The sequence below is a fragment of the Harpia harpyja genome, chromosome 18 (genome assembly GCF_026419915.1).
Source record: "Harpia harpyja isolate bHarHar1 chromosome 18, bHarHar1 primary haplotype, whole genome shotgun sequence".
NCBI classification, from domain to species: domain Eukaryota; kingdom Metazoa; phylum Chordata; class Aves; order Accipitriformes; family Accipitridae; genus Harpia; species Harpia harpyja.
Window position 1 is genome coordinate 3,416,223 of NC_068957.1, and position 23,995 is coordinate 3,440,217.

The window sequence follows — 23,995 nt, forward strand, 5'->3', positions numbered from 1 at the left end:
CCTTCCCATCCCCCAAACCTTTAGCTTTTCTTATGTGTCACAAGAGAATAAATGCCTGAGACATTATCTGCCCATTCCAAGAGTTCAGAGAATGTGTATGACATCATGGGCATGACTCCCCCACTAATCACATTATATGCTGTTTAACTTAACACTGCTAAGCTTTGTCTGATAACATTGTAAATACCATTTTATTGTAAATTAGATTATACAAACCTCCTCAGAGTTTAGGTCAGTTCTTGTGTGAGGTCCTTGTTCCCCCTCCTCTCTACTACCCCAAATTGAATCTTTTTGGTGTCTAAGCCAGGGCATTTCTAAAGAAGGAAGCACAAGAAGAAAAGAAGGCTAAGCCATTATCTTTTTCTAAGTCAGCACTGCTGATTGCAGTAAGTGGACAGAAGACTCCATACATCTGTTCTTTTTCTCTTTCTTCCCTTGGAATAAAATCAATAGGTTTTGTTTTTCTCTTGAAGCTGGCTGGATTTCATTACAATCTTCCTGTGAGGTAGCATATACTTCAGATCTATCATTTCCTTCTATCAAGCCTAAGCTGAGTTATTCCAGTTGGTAGCCACTGTATTCTTATCCTGGCCTTAAGGTCTCTGATTTGTTTACAAAGAAAGCTGCAGAAGTGTTATTTTATTTTCTTTTTTTGCATTTGATTCTGTTTTCTCTAATGAAAGAACCAGACTCTGACTACATTAAACCATAGCCCCAGCGTCAGCAAGATGTTCAAAGTGATTGACACACAGATGCTTCCCAGTTTCTGAGAAGGATATTTTAATTTTCACATTTTGACACATTTATTGCTGAGGGAGATATCTGAAAAGTTTCTAATCTTTTAGAAAACCTCAGCAACAGGATTTCCCAACATTTTTAGACTACTGCATGAGAAGATGCTCCTCATCTTTCTTCCCTAATTTTATCAAGGCCATAAATAGCCCGTGCTATTAAAGCAGAGGTTTGAGAACACAGACTTCTGAGGTCTCGTCTCAGCTATGCTCAGCTCTGCATTTCTGTCCTCACTACGGTCAACACCAGCTCCTAGTGTCAACCTGAATTCTGCTTCCCATCCACAGGCAAAACTCTTGAGGCTGGTGGTGCTTCAGACAGAGCTATACCACCCAGGACCAGAACTACCAGCTCTCAACACCAAAACAAGGCTTTGATTTTTGATGTTGGAACCACTTCTCAGGAAGGATGCAGACCAAGCCTTCGTGCCTTCCCCACCTCCCTCACTTGGGACAGACAAATCCTATCACAATTAACTGAGAAAGAAAGAAAACATAAGTGAGGCTCATCCTCCCTCAGCACAAAGAGCCAGATGATGCAATTGTCTTTCACTTACAGGATCCCCGGACAAAAAAGGCTTTGCAGCCAGCTCACTCTGTGCTTGTTGCTCAGAGCCCTACACATCCTTAGGGTAACTTTCTTGCAAGACATAGTATTAAGGAATGCTAGCAGCTCACAAAGGGAATGCAACACAATCCAGGTGACTACTCAGACCAAAGCACAGCTAACACAAGTGCTAGTAAGGCACCAGTTAACTGTACTGAAGACAGATTCTCATGTCCTTGAGCAAACCACCTGCCTTTTGCATTCCTGCATGTTCCCATCTGGAGAAAGGCAACAGCAATGCTATACAAACACAGCAAAGGATGCTGTAAAATAAACATTTTGAGATCTCACATGAAACTCAATCTAGCTGAACTGTGATTACTATATACTGCATTTGTGTAAGGTTAATGCTATAGAAACTGGATTCTGTAACTCCTGATATCTCATGACAGATTTTAATGAAAGTCATGTTATGAAACTCAAGTAGCTGTCCTGAAAAGAAACACATCTCATCCTGAAGGAAGCTAATGCACATTTCAGTGGGTCTCAATCAGATGCAAGCAAGACTGTGGTCTCTTGAGTATGTCCTCCCTATCCTTTGGCCGTTTGCAGAACTCATCGAAAATATGCCTTTACAGGGCAGTTAGTTGCTTGATCATGGAATTGTCATACAATAAACATTTATCTAGTCAAGTTTGCAAAGCACCTGGCTGCTTTTTTGACAACAGGAGAATAATGCTGTATTTTAATTGACTAACTCATTAGAGAAAAGAACAAACCTAGTAAGGTATAAAGAATTTATATACAGAAAAGAATAATTACAGAATAATTAGCAAATCAGGTTATTCACATTTTTAAACATTTTTATGTGTTTCCTTATAAGCACTATACAAATTAACCCAGTACTATATAAATGAACTTGAGTAATGCTACTCATGCGAACCATTAGCAGTTAAGCTGAAAAGCTTCAGTCATTGAAAATGCCAAAACTGTAGCCTTTTAGCATAATTAGGAAAAGGTGGTTTTTATTTATTTTATTTTTCCCTTTTCTGTCCCTCTGTTCTTTATTTTTGGATGTCCCATCTAATCACCCACTTATTCTAGAATAACTTTGAGCCCAGACTTCCTAACTGCACCTCACACACTAATAAATTTCAGTTTTAGCTCTCCAGTGAGAGAATCAGTGTCACTATCCTTAAAGAGAGATACAGAGAAATTCAGCTACTGGGCCAAAAATCCCAAAGCAACCTGACCACAGAAAAATACAGAACCCTGTTCTGATGTGTAAATCTGTGCCTCAGTCTGAATGGTTCACTGTACCAAGAGCTGACTGAGGTATTTAAAAAACGCTCCCAGGTGATAAGGCAATAGCAAGAAAGCTCAATGAATCTTTGTATCGAAGTTTAATACAGAAACCTACAGCCTTTTTGCAAGGAGAATGAATTTAAGGCAGCAGCACAGATGAAAATAACAAAATGATATGAAGATTAACTGATAATCCTCACAGGTACCACATGGGAAATTGCCATACTATTAACTAGGGTATGAAATCTAGCTCATAAACAAGCCTTACTGCAAGAAGAATGAAAGAGAGAATAAGTGACATAACTGGTGAAAAGATCATAGCCAAGAGAAATAGATATTCAACGTCAGTGATGTAGGGAGCTCCCCAGCGGCCTCTGAATAGGGTCTGTGATGTGACTGCTGCTGTTTCATATTCCATAAATGATCTGGAAATGCTGTAGGTGGGTGGCTGATGATAGAAAGCCATTCCCAAAAATGAAACCTAAAATTTATTGAGTGGGTGGGTGTTAAAAAAGTAAATTTAATTCAAAGTTCATAAATGAAAAATAATGTATGAGGAAAAAGCCATTCTTGCTGTGCTTTAAATCAGCTATTACCACTCATGAAAGAAATCCTAGAGAAATGGATAGTTCTCTGAAAAGATCGGCACAGAGTCAGCAGTTGGGAAAAACCATCCTGTTAGGAATTTTTAGGAGAAGAATGAGAACAAAGCAGAAAATGGCATTATCCCTCATATAAATTGATAGTATGCCCATCTCTTCAACACTGAGCAGAGCTCCAGTAATTGTGGAAATACAAAGCTACAGAAAGGGCAAGAACAATGGTGTACCAAAACTGCATAAGAGATGTTGGAAAGCCTTAGCATAGGGAAAACTTAAGCAAGCCAGAGCCTTTCAACCTGGAAAACAAGGAGAATAACAAATGAGTTCTAGACAAGCTGTTACAGCATGGTAAAGGTAAACAGCAATGATTATTTTAAAGTAGTCTTAACAGAAAAAATAGGGCACCAACTCAAACTGGCAGGCAGCAAACGGGTTCAAAAGCAAACAAAAGGAAGTTCATTTTCACACAATACCTAATGATGTTGTGGAACTCATTGCCACGGGATGTTATGGCAGCCAAAAATACAAGTGGGTTTCAAAAAAAACGATTAGACAATTTTATGGAAAAAGGTCCATCAAGGAATATCAAAAACAATGATACAGCTGCAGCCTCCAGCTCAGGAAGGTCTCTAAACCAGAAACCACTGAAAGCTGGGAGGGTTTACCAAAGGAAGTATCACTCTATACTCGTCCTGTTTTCCATACACAAGTTATTAGCCATTATCAAGAGGCAGGATATGGGGCTAGACAGACCTTTGCTGTGACTCCTTTTTATATTTGACCAATACTAACTGATGCAGATATAAACACATACCCCCCTCCACGGTCACGGATAATTCTGTAAAAGGCTGCTATAGTTAAAAGGTACACACTTAGAAGACTATCGTAATAAATGACAGCATTTTTTATTTGAGTAGGACTAGAACTGGCTTTTGTGTTTCCTTAAGTATATTTTGAGTCTGTGCTTTCCAGAGTGGAGTTACAATGTTATCCTCCTTTTTATTACCCAAGTACAGCAAAAGAGACAAATCCAGTGGAAAGAACTAGCTCCAAATTTCAGCTGTAAGCCACACAATGACTTACACATCCTGGTGACTGAGAGCTTCTTGGCTTAAGAAACTCTGGAGAACTACTGAAGTAACTGCCTATCAAGTTTGTTGAATATGGCCATGGCACACAGGTGCTTTAAAACACAGGTTAAAACTTCCAGTCATGCTCTAGGTCTAGGATAGAATTTGAAGTCATGGTAAGCCTTCAACAATAGAATGAAACAGTCCTTCAAGATCCCGTTCCTTACACACTCCAGCATCCTGAACATGCTTTGCAACTTGAATGGCCTCTTTATCTTCTCCTTCTCCATCAGTGAAAGCAGAGAAGGAAGTGACTCACTGCTAACTCAGCACCCCACTACCCCTTAGCAGCTATGAGCCTATGAATCAGATGACAAGCCTGCCATAACACCTTACTTACTACCTTTTTCTTAATTGTTTCCCAAACTATAGTTGAAAAAATAAAAAAATAAAACAAAGAAGATGACTATGAATGGATTTTACCAGGATACCCTTATTCTAACTTCTATCATGCCCTTTGGTTCAACAGCTGGGAAGGAAACGCTGCTGTCTTGGCATGAAATTACAGCATAAACTACAACACAAAAGGTACATACAAGATACGAACACTGTGGAGAGAAAAATTGTGCATCAATCAGTAGCCGCATGGCAAGTTGCACTGGTGTATAATATGCTGAGAGGTAGAATTACACGGTACATATTCTCTGGTACACTTGGCCAAATACTGAAGGCCTAATGACTCAGTAGTCCTGTAATTCTAGCTCAAATCCCAAGAAAAAAAGGTTACAAATGGAGATGACTGTATTATGCACCACTTTACCCCAAGAAAGAAGCCCTCCTCATCCCTCATTCAGCATCTAGTACTTGGAGATGTATTAGCATGAACAATTGGAGTCAGGAGTCAAACCTGTGCTTAGCCATGATGAGGAAAGGTGTCATTTTTCAGGGAGAATAAGTACCTGCAATTTTCAAATGGGACAGAACCAAGGCAAAACTGCATACATGAGGGTCAACAAAGCTCTGATGTTTGTTTGCCCATGCTTGTCCATAACTTCTTCCCCTAAGGACTACAGATCTTAGTCACAGCAATCCTCTCCAAATGGGGGTTCCTGTGAGTCTGAGGTGAGCCAGAACAATTCTGCTTCCTACTTATTAATCCACACTGGGATTACTAAAACCAGCAGATACACGTTTGACACCGAAATAAACAATAACTGGAAAAGGTGGGTACTTCCTCTTTTGAAAATCACATCATTTATTTAGGCACCTGATCCCAAGACCCAGGTAGGCAAGTCTGGAGCTTTATCCTTAGACCCTTACCTTTATTCTGCCACCATTCTAAACTCGCCACAAAAATATATATGTACTTCTACACGTTGACTGAAATTCTGTTGCCTCATTCATGTTGCCTTCCATTAGAAATCCTTCCACAAGACAGAGCAGTGAGATTCCTCAGGTCAAGGACTCGGGTTTGTTACGTACTTCTTAACACAGCATCCAGCACAAACAGGGTCTAGGGCCTGGAAGTGGTACTGCAAAAGATAATAATAATACTAGCTTAAGTAAAAACAATCAAAGATAAAAACCAATAAACCATCCTCTGCTCCCCTTCAGAAAATTTGTTTATTCACCCCCTCACAAAGGAGGTTGCCCTATTTATCTGCCGGGAAACCTCAGACATTCCTTGCATGTGTGGCACAGATGGTCGCCACGCAACAAAAGGCAGAAGGGCTCCCCGCACATGCACGGTGGACGTGTCTGGTTTCTGGATATACAGAAGCTTGGTCAGAGCTACTGCTCCAGCAGGGCTGCTATGCATCCAAAATCCCAAACAAATACAGAAAGCCATCAATATCCTTTGAACAACACCTCTTACTGGAAAAAGAGACTGTCTGGGAAAAAGGAGATGCACAGTGACCTTGGTTGTGAGTCTTAATTCATTACTGTACATAAATTGTTTTGAGATCCCAAGGTGGGAAGTGGCTAAGGAAGTAGAAGTATTATTTATTAAAGCTCAAGGCTCTGTTGTTTCTTTATCCTCACATATTCTTCACGTCTGATTTTTCATTCATGGCCATTGCTACTTCAAATTTTTTTCAGCTGTCTTGATCTTTTCTTTACCCAATGGAATTGCCCCAGGGAGAGGATATGCAGTATCTAGATCTGCTCATTGCATTTGTTTATCTTACTTTTTCCTAATTAATTTACTGCTTTGACCCCAGTCCTGCTCTTCCTTTGATTTTATAGTCAGGTATCAAATGTGGCTGCTCTCCACGAATAGTAATTATTCTGCAAAAAAATCCCATTAATATTTTTACTACGTTGCTAAACATATACTTCTACAGTATATGGGAAGGGGTCTGCAAGGTCTATTTTAGCAAGCTGGGTATAAATATCATTGCTAATTCTTCTGTAAATTGAAAGGCAGAGCAGTTTGGCAGTAACCATTTCAGTTCCCAAGGTAGACAATACAAGCTTTAATCAAAGAATAAACCTGGGGGTGCTGCATGAACTGAAACAAAGGAGAGCAGAAAATTAATTCTGTAACACATTATGTTCTGTGACACAAATTGCATACAAGTTTCTGTCCTCCTTTAAGAAACTACTGAGTGCGGAACTGTATTCTGTGTAATACATGGGGGAAAAAAACTCTAAACTTGTTTCTTCTTTTGAAGGAGTTACTCTAGCTTTCAGTATTTAAAATACATACCTTTTTTTCTTCAAACAATACAGGATACAAATCTCTCTGCTTTTTCCTCAGCTTAGTAAAAACATAAATAAACCAGGAAATTAAAGACAAAAAAAAAAAAGAGAAGAGAAAGCTACCTTTTCCACATCCTGTTGTGCCTAAATAGAACATGTTGTACCAGCCTGTACAACTTCTCAATAAAATGTATTGCGGACACTTCAAAAGCTGACCATAATCATGAGAGTTAAGTGAGGAATGTCAGCTTGGATGGGGGATTTCGCTGCTTTTGTTATACATTAGTTAAGCACGCAGGTTTGTGTTTTTTACTTTATCTTGGATTTTACTGTAATGTAATTGAACTTTGTTACCTTTTTCAGTACCCTAAGTGTTCCTCTAAGTGCTCGTATGGATTTGGGTTTAAGGAAATTGTAACAGATCCAGAGGCTATTGAAGTCAGTGGCAGAAGCCTCTGTGGAGTTTGATTAGTCCTTCAATGCGGAAACTATTTTTTGCTCTCTCTTCTGAATAGCCCTGGGATCAACCTTCTGACATGTTCAGAAATAAGGTGACTGCTACAAATCCACAGGCAAAACTCACTCTTACTTCAGCAAAACCAGGCTTTACAAAAGAGCATATTTGACTGTAGCGGGATCATTCACATGATATGAACTTTATGCATTAAATTCACAGCATTTACAGGATTATGTCCTTAATAGTAATTCTGGGTTTGGGGTGTCCCATCGTTGTGTCTGTCCCCCCCCGCATCTTGGATCTCTGCCATTTTCACCAAGGCACAGTTTATTTCCCTCAGTTACCTCATCACACCTGAGTCTTCATATAGATACTACAGCATCATTGCAGTGGGATGCTTGAACTCTGTGGTATCTCCATGTAACCACACATGATAAACAAAGAGCCAACAAACACACTTCTGTAGACTTTACTACCTCTGGAGCAGACTATGTTTCTATAAAAAGCATGGGTTTAGGCTTCATGTGTCAAGTTCTGCATCAAATACACCCCTTTTACAGCCACAGCTCTGACAGGAAAAAACACCCCCAGCCCCCATTTAAAAACCAGATTCCTCACCCACTGCAGACGTATGTGTGGGTGTTCCACGTTGTAATATCAGTTTCCTTCGTATATTCGCAACAGAGCACTGCCTGGGCCTGCGGGGAAAGGAGGCTGCATGCCACGGCCCTTTTAACCCTCCCTCTGAGGTGGATGTGGGGAGAAGCACCTTGTTGTGGGGTGAGACCTCCTGAGGGGAGAGACCCACTGAAGGGGTATCCACTATGGGGGAGAGACTCTCTGAGGGGAGAGACCTGCTGAGCAGATACCCACCATGGGGTAGACTTGCTGAGGGGAGACCCGCTGAGGGAAGAGACGCGCTGAGGGGAGAGACCCGCTGAGGGGAGGATGAGACCTGCTGAGGGGAGATGAGACCTGCTGAGGAGATACCCGCTGTGGGGGGGACCCGCTGAGGGGAGAGACCCACTGAGGGGATATCCACTGGGGGAGAGACCCCAACGAGGGGACACACCGTGGGGGAGACCCGCTGAGGGGGGACACGACCAATACCTCAGCACTGCAGGCTGACGCCCCGCTGGAGAAGCCACTGCGGCCCGGGGCCTCTCCGTTGGCCCCTGGCGGGGCACGGAGGAGGAGGAGATGGGCGACACTTCACTTCAGAGACACGAAAGCCCAGCCCGACTCCCCAGCCTACCGGAGCCGCCTCAGCTCCCCGTCGGCGAGACGCGACGAAGCGGCGGCCGCCCCGGCCCGGCGGGGCAGGGGCAGGGGCAGGGGCAGGCGCGGCGGCCGTGGCGCGAGCAGCAGCGCCGCCTGGCGGGCAGGGCGGCGGCGGCGGCCGGGGCGCAGGGGGCGGCGGCGGCGGCGGGAGCCCTTCCCGCCCTGCCGGGCCTGTCGGTGTTTGTGTCGTTCCCCCCCCCGCGTCTCCCCGAGCCCGAGTCCGTCTGTCTGCAGCGCGGCCGGCAGCTGCCGTTACAGATACGGTGTCGGCGGGGCCGGGGGGGAGAGGGCGGAAACACCTGTTTCCAACATGGGGAAGGAAGGTGGAGAGGGAGCCCGCGGCGGGGCCGGGCAGCCGCCCCTCGCCCTCCTCTCACCTCCCGCCGCCTGTAAACCCGGCCGTAAAGCCCGCGGGATCGCTTTTCAAAAAGATCGCTTTCAGTTTTTACACGTTCAGCTGAAAAACGCCTCTCGAGCCCTCTCCTCACGTGTTATTTTTTTCCTCCACCGTGTCCGTTTGGCGGGGGGGGGGGGGGCGGGGGGGAGCACGGCCGGGGCTGAGGCGGCCGTGACAGACCCGGCCCGGCCCTGACAGACCCGGCGGCCCTGACAGACCCGGCCCGGTCCTGACAGACCCGGCCCGGCCCGCCGCCTCCGTGCCGGGTCTGGGGGGGGGGGGGGGGGACGACACGACGCGGCTGAGGAGGGACGGGAGAGGGGCCGGAGGCTGCCGGCGGTGCGGGGGAGCCGGGGCGGGAGCGGCGAGGGCCGGCAGAGCCGGGCTGCATCCCCGGGTGCGTGCGGGGGCTCCATGATTTCATCGGCGGCTTCGCGGGGACCTGCCAAGTGCTGTTATGCCTCACTGCGATGTGTAGCTTTTTCCTGCCATTTTTTTCATAATAAAAGAGGGAGTGAAGCTGGCTTTTTTTTTTTTTTTTTGAAAGGAAAAAAAAAAAAAGCCAAATGGATCAGAGAAGAAGGGGAAAAAAAAAAAAAAAAAAAAAGAAAGCAATAGCCAAAGGGGATGCCAGTGAGGTGTGGCTTGCATTTAAATATCCAATATGTCAATGTAAGGGGAGTGTGTACGTATATAAAGTGCAGTTTGCATCCGACGGCGGGACACATCCAGCTATGGGAGGCGCGGGGAGCGCGGGGCCGGGCCGGGGCCGGCAGCGCGGGGCCGGGCGGCCGCAGCCCGCGCTCTGAGGGGCCGCTGCGCTCTGAGGGGCCGCTCCGCTCCTCCGCGCCGGGCCCGCCCGCGGGCCGCGGCCCCATGGCCGAGGTGGGCGGCTTCCTGGGCGCCCTGGACCCCGACCTGCACGGCTTCCCCCCCGCGTTGGGCGGCGGGCTGCCCCTCGCCGACTCCCCCGGCTTCCTCAACGAGCGCCTGGGGCAGATCGAGGGGCGGTTGCAGCGGGGTTCCCCCACCGACTTCGCTCACCTCAAGGGCATCCTGCGGCGGCGGCAGCTCTACTGCCGCACCGGCTTCCACCTGGAGATCTTCCCCAACGGCACGGTGCAGGGCACCCGGCAGGACCACAGCCGCTTCGGTAAGGGACGCCGGGGAGAGGGTTTGGGGGGGGGAACGGGGCCGCGGGTGGGTGGGTGGGTGCCCGGCCGGCCCCGGGAGCAGGTGCCCCGCGTACAGAACTAATTACCCCGCTAATATAAATCATCCCGGGACGGATATAATTAGACTTCTAAATAAATGCGCTCACTCCCCAGCAATGCGGGAGTTTTTATTTCCAATTTCCTACTCTCCCGGCGCTCAGCCCCTCTGCAGGTGCATAAAAACGTGCCTTGGCGGGGGGGGAGGGGGCGCGAAAAAAAAGTCAATTAAAAAAAAAAAATATATATATAAAAAAGTGGGTGTGCGTGTGGGTGACCAGCTCTAGTTGTGCCTCTGAAGTTAGCGGTGAGGAAGGCAAAAGAAAGGAGAGAGCACGTTGGAAAAAGAAATTCCTAGCTTTTTTGGTGGGTTCGTTCTTTTTTTTTTTTTCCTCCTTTTTTTTGGCCTCCGCGGATACTTGTGAGCTGATTTCTTTTACTTGCATGAATTTCATTACAAGAGCGTCTCCCTGAAGCAGGCAGGGATCGGTTGGCTGGATGGGTGTCAGAAGCTCAGTTTGGGGAGGTTGTTGGAAAGGAAAGGGGAAGCTGAAGGGGAAAAACGCTTAGGGGACCTCAGAAAGAAAGGAGAAGATGGAACAATAGGCAGAGCACCGTGGATTTACCTTGCCGCCTGGGATACAGCTGGAAGACTGCAGTGCCTGTATCAGTGTCGCACAAGAGCAGGGATCTCTAATGAGACTATATGTAATCTTCAAAAAATGCATCCCAAGCCACAGGCGAAGAAGTACAGTAAGTTTGAGCACAGCTAAGAAAAATTCCCGCTACTTCAGCATCTAGTGCAGGTGTCTGTGTAAGCTATCAACAAGTCCCATGCCAGTGATCTCAGCTATGTTGTCAACAGGTTGCAAGAAGTGCTCGCAAGGCTTTTTATAGTTTTCCAAGTGATTTAACTCCTCGGTGAAAGGAATTCTTTTTTTTGCCTTTGCTTGTTTGCAACTGGTCCTTTCTGATACTTCAGGAGCGCTGCTGCTGCTGCTATTGTTAGCAGTGTAAGGCAGGTTTTTGGAACACTTGGGGAAGCTTATCTCCGTACCGCGCTTTCCATAAACACCAGGTGTGTGCATAGCATGTCCCTGCCTAAATCAACAAGAAAGTCGTAACCCGCGGGTCAGAGTCAGGTACTAATAGGCTCGTGGGGCAAGCGTTCTTTAATTACCTCCCGAAAGATGCACATCTTTGAACCTCTCATGCTGCGATACGTGATGGCTTTCCACGTTGAAAGAAACTGAAAGCAAACCCATCGCATCTGTTTGGTTTTAGTTCAATCTGCCACGTAGTGTTTCTATCAGATCTTTTTACTTATCTTTTATACAAGTAAACAGCCAGTTTCAAATGGCAGCATTTGTCTCAGTTCCGTTCTTTAATAAAGACTGAGTAAAATAAGTGTATTTCCAAACACACTTTGGAAAAATGTGTTAAATGGGCTAAAACTTTGCATGAATTTTGCACGCTTAAGCATAAGTCACACAGTGCATTCAATAAATTGAAACATTGGCATTCCCTAAGTGTTTTAGCAGTCAGCATCCAGCTACGTAAACTAGACCAGACTTCAGATATAAAATATTATAGTTCTCTGCTTCGGGGTTTTCCCAGAGGCAGTGTAAAATAAATAGTTATTTGTTGTAATTGCAAGACAAAGCCCCAAAGGATTAGACTGGAATCCTCGTGTTCAGATAAAGTTGGACTAAACCTCGCTTCAGCAGAGACTCAAAGCAATAACGTATTGGCACACAGTATTCACCATCTGCATTCAGTAGCCATGAATATTTAAATTCCAATGTTACTGGTATGGTTCATATTAGGATGTCATGTATCAATGCATTCCTAAATTTTGCATGCAGCAGTCAGAAAGCAGTAACTTATTACAGAAATAGGCAGCCGGAGCGATTCTGGGGAACTACATACAGAGCTAGACGAGGGTTTCAGGGTAGCAGTTTAAAGCTGCCTTAAATCTAGGGGCATCTGGGGAAATACTTAGAAATCCAGTATGGTGGTTTGGTGGATCAAGCCCACATGGCTGGAAGGTGCTCCCTGATATCATGAGCAGATAATTAATGTGCTCAGTGGATGGCTGCGACACCGCAGCAGAGGCACAGATCCAGCTGCAGATGGGATGTGGGGTAGAACTGGACTTTGCATCCCTATCTCTTAATACTGGAAGGGCTTCAGGAAAAGATGGACAGTATCTGCACCCTCCCATGCGCAGCCATCCCAAAAGCTACCAGATGTGCAAGACATCTGAGTCTTCCAGAGAGAAAAATAAAGAGCCAAAGCCCTGGTGATGCAGAACAAAGTACCAAGGTCCTAATGGCGAGGGTTAAAGGGAGGGATTCTTTTGTACCACGGCATTCAGGGGATGTGACCATAGGATGCAGGGGAGGTAGCAGCATCGTCTACCCACACTGCCTGAGCAATCACAGTAACTATTCCCTTTCATCTGTTGAGGACTGGAGCGTTCCTAAATCACACCTGTCTTCTGGAACGTGGTATTTTATACTTGTAAAAATACAGATTCATGCAAGAACAATGGGGCGCAGCTTATTTTTCCTAGAGGAGGCTTAACACAAAATTTGGTGAAGCCCTCCAGGATTGTTGGAAGAAAGCTCATTCTCACACTAGAAGAGTGCCCAAAGTTGCTCTCTGAACTGGCAGCTCCACCTAAGTCAACCCAGAAAGAATAAAGTGTTTTCAGAAATGTATCTGTTCTCACTGTATCTGCTAAGAACCTTTCTGTACAAAGAAATAAAGGATGGTCAAAATCTGGAGGGGGCTTGGACTGACATTAGCACCCCTGTGAGAATCCTTCTCAGGATGAAACTGAGATAAATTCGCCAGGAAAACCCCTGCCAGGAGGAATTGCTCCTATTCCACCTCGTATCTGTTTTACAGCAGCATTAAACAAGTGACACCAACGGTGCTACTCTTAACTGCGAGGAGAGAAAAATGCCTTGAGTTTGTACTGCAGACTAATAAAGGCAGCAAATGAAGTTCTTCTTGGGTACGAACCTGCTAATGGATCTGTAACACAGTCTCCTAGAGAAGCTGATGAAACAAACCTCCAGAGAAAGTTTTGCTGTAGATTTTGATATTCAGACCATAGTGCACCTGTTGCTGAACAGTTGTTGAGGTTTTTAGCCGAAGCTTTAGGTTTGTAGCCATTAATACAACATCTGATGTTTCTGTACCCCTGCTCCTGAATATAGTCATGTAAGAAGAGACAGGTGCAAGGAGCTGAATTGTTCTTTGAGGGATGGTTTATAGCAAGGCGAGAGCATGTGGGTCCTGCCATGGCAAAGCTCGGGAGATTATTCAGTGCTTTGGTGGTAAATGAATCCAGTCGGAGCCTTAATCAAATCTCTCCAAATATTATCTAGAAAGGCTCAAGGAACAAACAGAATGAATAATCAAAGCAAGAATAAAGAGGCAAGTCCTGGGGGAAAGAAAAAAGAGAAAGGAAAGGGAAAAAAAAAAAAAAAAAAGCCAAAACCATGCTCTACCACAAAAGCACACCGCTACAATTGGAAGGAAAATTCTTGAGCTGGCCCCAGTGGCCACTCCCTGTGCTGCTGGAGATCAGATGTACGAAGCTGCAATTTTGTCTAGCAATTGGAGTGAGTTAAGGACAGGATGGATATCCGCCCACATTTTTTCAGCCTTCACTCTGTCTCCTGACTTTTGTGGGTTTAAGTTACATTCTTAAAGCTGTTTCAACATAGTCATCTTCCGTGCACATCTCTAAGTGCCACTCAAAGATCAGAAAAGGGGAATATTGCACGGGACGTTGTCGGAAGAGATTGTCATGGGCATACCTTGAAGAAAACCAGCAAGTATTTACCCAATCTGCACCAGATAAGGAATGTCTCACCCACCTGCCCAGAGAGGAAAGATGCTAACGCTGCTCCTGGGTTGCTCCTTACCAGGTCTTTGGAGACCTGGGTTCGTGTGCCACACGCAGAGTGCGTTTGTGGGCATACTTAAGAAAACCTCTCAGTTTCCCTGCCTCAGACATCCCTCGGTTTCTAAATGGGACCGGCAGTGTTTTCCTGCTTCCCAGGGGTGACAGAAGACAAATAAATAAAAATGCTGGTGCTGAGGACTGTGTTTGTACCTATAGGAAGGCTGATCTACTGCTGACCAGTTACCAAATATTTTTCACTTGAATGTCTACTTGTCTCCAGCCTGGGAAAGTCTCCCCTGTTTCTGGGTATCCCTGTATTCCTTTCCCCCTGTATTACTTTTTACACTCTCTCTAGTTGTTGTCAATCTTCCTTCACTCCCTCCTTTTCAAACAGTGGCTGTCATCGTTTCTGTCCTGCAGATGGGAAAACAGAAGCACACAGCAGTTCAGTAACTCCCTCCACGTGTCAGAACCGGTGGGTAGCGGAGGCAGAAGAGCACCCCTCATCTTGTGCCTCTTCCCTTCCCGTTCGTGCTGCTTTTCAGATAAGACACCACAATAACTACCAGGGTCCTGGTTTGCCTGCCTGGCTTGGGAAGGCTGCCTTTCCTGCCTGCGCTGCCTGCTCCTGGTGTTTCTGAAGGCAATATGTGTCCGCAGGCTGGGGTGCGTAGCTGGGCATATTTCAGCCTGGAAAATACCTGCACTGGTCCATAAAGCATGTTTTCTGTCATTTGCTTCCCTGTCTGTCTCAAGGAATTGCTACTCCCAAGTCCATATTTCATCTCCCCCTGCCCCCGGCACCCGCTGGCTGCAGGGAGGGCTGGATTTGATACACAAGCCCCAGAGCAGGCAGGGCAAAAGGAAGACAAAAAGTCTGGTAGAAGGTAGGAAGACTAATGCTTGCACCCAGTTATAGGCACCAGCATCTGACTGATGAGTCTGCGTTGAGCGAAGGGGGACAGAGGTGTCCATCGCCATCTGGTCTGTCCTATATTTAGGCAGTGATGCAGTTACCGACTGAGAGTTATCGCATCCGCGCCCGGCCAAGCAGAAAACATATACCCCAAGCTGAGGGACGACCGGGAGCTGCGACTGCCGCTGAAGTCAGCTGGCTCAGGTGGCCGCTCGTCACGCGGTGATTTTAGACTCAAGGCATACTTTTAAGAGGAGCTCTGGGAGGTAACCTGATCAGAGCAGCAATTGCTCAGGACTGGACATTTTGGGAGCTATATTAAGAGACCTGGAGCCACGCTAAAGGTTGGAGCAACTTTGTCCTCCTGTCAATGGAGACGTCTTGTCCAGTCATTAGATGGGATGGTGAAAACCCTCTTCTTTCCTCTGCTGCTACCTCCCAGCTAATTAATTCAGCACTGGACACGGGTGAAGACTCTAGCTAGGGAGCGTGTTATATCCAGAGTCTTAACACAGTCCCACTAATGCCTTCAGGAGGTTTTCCTGTGAAGTTTGAAGGTCTCCGCCACTTGTGATGTTGGCATTGTTCAGACCAGTTAAAAACGCACCTGCTTGGCGACTGTTTGTTTTTAAGTGCTTCACCAAGGGTTCTCCTATTACAGGTCTTTCCTCCATCAAAACAGCTGCCGTCCCCCTTTTCGGCAGCGAGGGTGCAGCAGGCAGCACGGCAGACCCCGCTAATTTCTTTGCCAGAGGAAATGAGCCTGCCCCTCATTATTTAAAGTATCTGACACCATCGTCGTAGGCTGAAGCCCATGGGTAAAACGGTTGCTCTCGCAGGGCTGGGGATGGCATATATACCTGCGTATATTTGAAGTTGGATTTTATCCCTGCAGCTTGTATATACGTTTGGGGGTGGCAAGTACCCCACTGGCGTGCCAGGATGAAGATGGCCCTCACAGACATCTCTTCTAGTGCTTTTCACTTATTTTTATTGAACTCATCACTTTAAAACATGTGGCACTATCATCTCAAACCAGAAGCCCCATGGTGACAAAAATCACTCTCCTTTTGGTGAAGAATAAAACCCAGCATGGTAACAGCCTTCTGAAATTTCTAGTGGGCCAGGCACAAGTTTCTACAACTGTCTTGGTGATAATTAGAAAAAAAAACAAAAACAAAACCAAACCAACAAAACCTAGCAAACCTTTTTTCATTAGCAAAGGTAATTCCTCTTGGGCAAGTCAAATTTGCAATGCTGGGGAGAAGCCTAGAGTGGAAATTGGAAGGTTGCACACTTATGGGACTACAGATTTAAGAACTGTGTCGTTATAAATAAGGAAAACAGGGTCTGTAGGAAGCTCTGCAAAGGTTGGGAAAGGCTGGTTTGCATTTGTCACTGGAGCCTGGTGTTGGTTTTATTCTCTGTATGATTTGGACTTCTTATCTGTTCTAGGGATTTTGGAGTTTATTAGCCTGGCAGTGGGGCTGGTGAGCATCCGTGGGGTGGACTCAGGACTCTACCTCGGCATGAATGAGAGAGGCGAGCTGTATGGGTCGGTAAGTTTAAGGTTTTGTGCTGATTACAACACTGTATAACAGATGCAGCAATACAGGCTGCGGGACCTCATCGGTGTCACGAGCTGTGTCTGTCGCAGGCTGCCGAAGTCCTCGAGCTGCCACGTACCTCCATTCTACTACCTGTGATGCCACTGTTGTTATAACATAAATGATATGTATGAAATAGGGTTGTGGAGGGAGGATACACCCGTGCGGTGAGAGCCCATGGTGGTGCCCAGCCCCTGGACACTGCTTGGGGCAGTGCCTGGGGAGCTGGGGGGGCTTATCGAGCTTTTGCCTTTCAGAAACAGTGTGGCAACGGTCAACTAAAGGCAGACGGGAAATGTAGCATAAAACTAGGGGCTGCTTGTGTGTTTTCACTGCCTGAGTAACACATCAATTTTATTCTCCACATGATCAGGATCTGCACCTATCTGCAGATTTTACATTTATATTATAGCTCTTTAACTAACGGAAGCTGAAGTTGTGGTCTGAGTGTTATTTTATTATAACATTCTCTACAACTCCTTTTAGGAGTTTAGGGGGGTTGCTTATAATTTTCTAGAAGTGCCCTTTTCAGACTAAAATTTTCCACGTTTTGCCAAAAACCAAGTGTAAACTCCTTGTTAGTTTTTCACTCCACACAAACTCCTGAATACCTATGAACTCTTCCTAACAACGCCTATAGCACATTCTGCTTCATCCTTTGCTGCTGTAGGACAGAGAAAGCAGAAGATACCCCGTTTCCAGTCCAGGCTCAGGTTTCTAGTGGCAGCTTGTGAGTTTGTTGTTTTCTCCCTTGGTTTGGGCCATGCCCTTAGAACTGTGGCTCGTGGGTTGCACTGCCGCAGCCAGGACCAGCTCAGGTCCACCTCGCTGCTTTTCTGCCCAGTGTTACTGAACCTGCACCACCCTGTAAACCGCTCTGAACGTGGGCAGGTGCTCTGATGAGCCAGCCCCAAAAAGAGAGCATATGTCAGGGTTTTGCTGGATGAAACACCCGCACACGGAGCAAACGCTTCTGCAAAGCTTGGCAGGGGCTGTGGGGAAAGGGTGCTGTGAAGAGCTTTGGCATCACAAGTAAAGTCTCCATCAACCTGAAGAGAGCTGAGCTCTCCTCTGCTTCTTTCTATTTAAGTGTTAAGACTTGCAGTCAAAACGTCAGGCCTTAACAGCTGGGCAGAGGTGCTTCCTACAGGTTAATTAAACTCAATTCCTAATTATTTAACTCAATATAAACCAGTAATTTCTAGTTAGCTAGAAGAATCACTTCCATTTTGAAAAATTAATTGCATTCTAGAAAACCATTTTTAAGTTTCCTTATCTGTAGCTGCTGTACTTCATTGGTGCTTTTTCTTCAGATGCCCCACTGCCTTTAATTCAACCCATCACCTGTGTGTGATTTTTTTAAATGCCTCTTTCTAGATCACAGCACTGCCCTATGTGAGGATACTGATTTTTAAGGATGGATCACAGTAAATTTAAAATGAAATAAAATAAACCAGTTTTAAATCAAAGCAGAAGACACGTACTTCCTCTAACCAAATCAGATCACTCTCATAGTGTAGAAATTTAAACTCATATACTCTGCATATAGAGAAGCCTTCAGAAAACCTTTGCTTACCAAACAGTAACAGTAAACCATGGGTTTCCATCATCTTTTCTTCTGCCATTCCCATCTGAGACTGCCACAGAGCCTTTCACTATTTAAGATGCAGTTACTGATGTTTATATGAGAAAATCAAATACGAGCATGCACTGATAACTGTTCTTTTTCCACATCATTTCTGTAGTAACATCTACCCTAAACAAAAGTTAAATGCAGAGACAGAAGTTAAATTACAAATGTGCAAGATAGATAAAAAGTAAAATCACCAGGATTCCATAAAACACAGAAAATCTTAAAGCGCACTTCAGAAAGCAGGGCTGGAGCCTACACCCGTGCAGCAGCACCTCTCCTGTCAAACCCCAAGGCTGCTCAGCAGCTCCTGGAGTCGCAGCTTTTACTTGTGCCTGCTGAAGAGGATGACACAAGCCTGCATATTCCCTTCTGTGCTTTCAAACCCTGCAGCTCTGATTATGAGTCAACAGTTTCATGATGGGTTAATTAAATTCTAGGGCCTGTGTTCATGTTACGACACAGAAGCAAAAATAGGATAACATTTTACAACACTTCATCTGGAAACTATCTGTCATTGCATCTTGTACACCAGACAATACACCGACCGGACGCTGCAGGGATGCAGTCAGACCGTTGATACAAACTGTGCAGAAGTCACAAGCCAGGTCCCCAGATAACTCTGGAGTTTTAAAACCTGGGATACATGGGTTGTACAATGATGGCTTTTCGAAATCGAAAGCCACTACAGTATTCTTAATTAAAGGTCCATAAAACAGCGCCTAACAACAGCATTAACATTACAATGGTATTTTAGGAGATGACAGTACAGCGGTATTTTTAAATTTTCAGCAAGTTTACTATTTCCCTCTGTGCCAATTTTGCCTGATCTGTGTGTTGATATAGCCAGAGCCAGCCATCCCCACAGCAACGCGTGGAGTCCCCTCGGGACCGACAGCTTTTCTGTCTGTCCCTGTTAACCTTGTGCCAACGTTTCTGTTAAGCTTTCCAGCCGTTCCAGAAACGCAACTAATACTTAGAGCAGCGAAAGTCGCAGGCAGCACCTTGCACAATGCCCGTACGGCGTCGGGCTCAGTGGGGACATCCCAGGGCTTGGAAAGAAATAAATTGCACCTTGCAGAGTCACCCCAGACTCTCCAAACATTTTACACAAACGCTGTACCTCTAAACAGCCCAGTGAAGAGCAGGTAAACTGGAGCAAAGCAGCAGCGCACGAGTTAGCTGGTCAGCAGTTTCCAACATATTCTGTGAGTAGATGGCATCCTACGGGAAGAAAAAAAAATGTCTGTATTTATTGACGGATCTGGGAAGAGAAACCCCTGGTTCTCCAGGTCTCAGGTGGCAAGGGCTGTGGCATAGGCTTTTGGAGGGCTCACAACCCACCTCAGGGTTTATTTAATTAGCAGCAAAACATTCAAAACAGGTTCTGAGCGCAGGTGAGCTCCTGGATCGTATTACAAAACATCTACTGCAGGCAATAACATTTACTTAGCACTCTGTATGCCATAGATAAGACACATTCCCTACCCAAATAGTTTGCAGTGTAGGTACAGGGTTTGTAATACTATAGCATCCTACGTTTGCAGGCTGCCTTTCATCTGAAAGGACTCCCACGTCCCCCCCCGGCAATCCCGCTCGCCGTGGAATGGGACGGGACGGCGGGTCCCTCCGCAACGCAGCACGATGGCGCTGGCAAAGCCACCCACGTCCTCGTGGGGCAGGGGGACATCCCCGCTCCTCGCTGCGGCTGGGCACGTCCCACTAGCTGGCACGGGGGAGATGGGAGGGAGTGGGAAGGAGCGACGGGCACGAACCCAAAAGCCATCATCGAACGGCCGCTGCCGACAGCCCCCGGCCGTAAGGGTTGGAGGGAAAGGCTGGTTGCGGCCACGGTGACACCGCTGCCATCCGTCCCCCCGGCCCATCGCGGGATGCACCGGCCGTGGGCTGGCACACGCTCATCACATCACCTATCGCCGCCGTAAATCTTCCCCGGGGTTAGACATCCCTGGAGCGCTGCTCCCCGTCCAGACCTCCCCAGGTCTTGTTATGGCCTCACATCACAGCTATCTGGAGCTTCAGAAGATGAAAGGCCTGAGGAATGCTTTCATTCGCGTTGCACTGTATACTCTTATGTGCCTTGAACTTTCAAAGCGGTGCTCGCTCTTGTTTAAACCCTTCAGATGCGCTGCCCGCTTCTTCTCCCGGGGTTGCCTCTCACCTAAGAGAGCGTTTTCGGGGTGTCTGCGGTACCTGTGGACGGGGGGGGACGTGGCCGTGGGTGGGCAGCCCTCTGCACAGGACACGGTCCTGCCCGGTGGCACGGCTGCCCCGGAAAGCTCCAAACTCACACCGGATTGCAGAGACCTGGCTGCCAGGCTTAGAGTTTTGCTGTGGCCCTGTTCTATTTTTTTTACACGGGGCATCTTTGCAAAATGCACACCCACCTTCTCTTCCTCCTTTTGTCTCCTTCCTCCTCCAACTTCAGAGGTCTTTGGGTCCTGGCTTGTACGGCTTGTGCCATTTCCAGCTCTTACCCAGGGGAAACGTCCCCAGCGGCGCAGTCCCCATCCTCAGGGGAGCCAGGAGAAGGTAGCTGGGAAAATTCTAGGAAAATAAAGTGAAGGAAGGAGGAAAAGACTTTTTTTTTTGTTAAATTTTTGACACAAATGTCTTTTTCTTCCCCTCCTGCCTCTGCCCCAACGCAGAAGAAGCTCACACGGGAGTGCGTTTTCCGAGAGCAGTTTGAAGAGAATTGGTACAACACGTACGCCTCGACCCTCTACAAGCATCCCGACTCGGAGAGGCATTACTACGTGGCTCTGAACAAGGACGGCTCCCCCCGAGAGGGGTACAGGACTAAGAGACATCAGAAATTCACTCATTTTTTACCCAGGCCTGTGGACCCTGCCAAAATACCCGCTATGTACAGAGACCTCTTCCACTACAGGTGATGTTTCCTGCAGCTGCCCCGTCAGTGTACATACTAGGGCTCCCAAGCTTTTTCCCAGAGCACTATATTAATAGTCATTCCATCATTCCTGTAAACATAGATGATGTAGGAAAGCACTTACATTGAATTCAGACACTGCTGTTCCTCCTTGTTTCAAGCGTATATCAAACCTGGGTTATTTATGGGGGTGGGGGTAGGGAAAGGGAGGGAACCCTACATATAATCTTTCGTTTTCATTCACTTTCTTTACCCGGTTGCTACAAGAGAGGTCGAATATTCAATGTTATGGTTGCTTAAAGGAACAAGCAGGCGAGCAAACCTGATCACCAGGGGGGAAAAAAACCAAAACTAAAAACGAAGAGAAGGAAAGAAAACAAAAGACCACGGAACTGCTGCAGATGCTGCTGCTAAGCTCGGGATGGTTACCTGCTAAGAAAAAGCCTTTCGAATGGTACCGTGCTTAAGCAGCCCGGGAGTCTGCTACATGGATGATGCTACATGGACTGGTCCTGATGCGTGGGGTTTTTCCTGCTGTTGGGGTGGGAATGGGGCGAGGAACATTATTCAGATGTAAGCATGGATACTGTGCATAAGGACAAAACTATTTATAAAATGTATATGATATTTATTTTATATATTTATTTATTTCAAAATAATTTTATTTTTAATGAGAGATGCTATGACCGGATTTTCATCAGGAAGAATAAGGTCCTACTGAAACAGGAAAAAAAAAAATGAGTTTTAAGAGCTTATCGGCAATAAAATTGTCTTTATATTGTAGATTTCTTGCTAGCCCTTTTTTTTGGCACTCTTTAACAATTAACCCAGTATTTCCCCATCTGCGTGAATATTAAGACCACCTCTGAAAAGGCTTCATATGGTAAAGATACATTACCTCACTCCCCAAACTCTTGTACAAAGATGACATCAAATTATACCTGGAACAGACCTCGGAAGCGTGACCCTACTGAAATGACCGGCCGGGTGTCTAACGAACCGTAATTTCCAAGAACTGCAAATCCAGCCCTTCCCTTTACTCTGCTATGGGTAAAATAGGTCCTCAGGCCACGCCGAGTACCAGGCACGGCTCTGCTTTCGCAGCCATCGGACGGGATTGCCCCAGAACGTGCGTCGCCATCGCTGCGGAAGGAGGAACCTTGCAGGCACAGTCCGCGTCCTCAGGCTCTCCCTCGCCTCTGCGGCCCCGCGAGCGCCGGTGCAGCTCTCGGCGTGAGTCGTCAGCAGCTGAGACGCTTCGGCAGGTGATGCAGCCACTGTGGATTAATTGTCCTGTCGAAAATCAAGCGGAGAAACATTTGGAGCATCTGCCGAGTGTTTGAATGGACCCATCATTCCTGCAGTAAGACCACCACATCTCACACGAGACTTACCTGAAGCATCATGGAAAATCAGCGAAGAAAAAGTAGAAAGCAACAAAAGCAATTTAAAAAAAAAACCTCGTTTTTAAGCAATTACCATGCATGAAGTTTATCCCTGCAGGCAGTGCTTGGACGTTCATGGCTGCGTGGCATTTTCCTCTGCAGAAGCTGCCTGGTCCCGCAGTCCCATCGCTTTTCCTCTGCCTTGGGGCAGCTCCTGCCTCCCGCTGGGCTCAGCCAAACCTGCCAGCGTTTTGGCAGCCTGGAGCCAGCCCCACATTTCCACCCGCTGCTGGTGCTGTGCCGGAGAGCCGCAGTCCTTCTCGGGTCAGGCTGGCCGGGCTGGGGACGCTCACGGTGGAGGCTTTGCTCTGCAGCTCACCCCAGCAGCCGGCACAGGCCCTCAGTGACGCTTGTGCCACGTCTGCCCTTGCTGCCGGCTTGGGATGTCGCAAAAATTGCAGGGGAAGCTTCCAGAAATGATCCCAGTTTATTTTTTTCCCTCATGATCAGCAGAGAGGGTTTTTAGCACATGGTGGGAGCAGGAGACTGTAGTTGCTACAGGCACTTTGCAGCACAGAGGAGAGGTTGGTATGAAACATGGTTCTCCGGAGCGTGCAAAAATACGTGCAAATACAGATGTAGTGGCTTTGAGTTGGGGTTTTCCTTATCACAAGTGCATTTTTCACAGTATTGTTTCTCAGCCTCCTCCTTGCAAAGCAATCGAGGTAAAATCTCGGCTCCTTCGGCTTCAGTCCATGAATTCCCAGGATGAATCCACTCACTTAGTGATGATCCACACCAGCTTCTTCACGAGCTGCGCCACTAACGGAGCAGCAGCCCTGGTGCCCAGCTCCGCTCCCGGCCGTCTCTTGCCCTCTCTGCCACCTCCTGCGTCCCTGCCACCTCCCCTCGCTGCCCCAACCGCTCCCGCACCACGCGCAGTGGGTCCAGCAGCCACCAGACGACGGGTTGCGGATCGCAACGAGGAGATTACAGGAGCTTTACCTTGAATGATCCAGACGTGAAGGAATTTAATCCTGCGTTTGAAGTAAAAAGTATTTATTTACCTTCTTCCTCTGAGTCACTGCTGAAGCATCTCATCCTCAGCCACCATGTCAGGAGCGCGATCGCTCAGGAAAAGGGTCCTAAAGTGCAGTTGTACTTTCGACCTTCCCCTGCGCGAAGGGAAATCCCTCAGACCTTGAGCTTCGCTCTGCCCCCCAGAATGATCCTGCCTCCCTCTAGCCAGGGCTTTGCATT

General features: G+C 46.7%; 1 protein-coding gene and 1 long non-coding RNA gene across 2 annotated transcripts; one reads left to right on the forward strand and one right to left on the reverse strand.

The window, feature by feature from the left end:
* Positions 1 to 219: 219 nt before the first annotated feature.
* On the reverse strand, positions 220 to 10,306 carry LOC128154029 (uncharacterized). Its single transcript, XR_008239214.1, has 3 exons — positions 10,198 to 10,306; positions 5,636 to 5,847; positions 220 to 314 (listed from the first exon to the last, which is right to left on the reverse strand). It is a non-coding gene; the product is annotated as an uncharacterized LOC128154029 (long non-coding RNA).
* Positions 9,781 to 22,104, forward strand: FGF16 (fibroblast growth factor 16). Its single transcript, XM_052814068.1, has 3 exons — positions 9,781 to 10,306; positions 16,658 to 16,761; positions 21,109 to 22,104. The coding sequence occupies exons 1-3, from the start codon at positions 9,781 to 9,783 to the stop codon at positions 21,352 to 21,354; spliced, it is 876 nt and encodes a 291-aa protein (XP_052670028.1). The 3' UTR covers positions 21,355 to 22,104.
* The last annotated feature ends 1,891 nt before the right edge of the window (positions 22,105 to 23,995 follow it).

Excerpts from the sequence above, each read along its gene's own strand:
- FGF16 (XM_052814068.1), top strand. The coding sequence starts at position 9,781 with ATGCCAGTGAGGTGTGGCTTGCATTTAAATATCCAATATGTCAATGTA. Across the intron at positions 10,307-16,657 it reads GCAGGACCACAGCCGCTTCG|GGATTTTGGAGTTTATTAGC; the intron begins GTAAGGGACGCC and ends TATCTGTTCTAG. Across the intron at positions 16,762-21,108 it reads GAGGCGAGCTGTATGGGTCG|AAGAAGCTCACACGGGAGTG; the intron begins GTAAGTTTAAGG and ends GCCCCAACGCAG.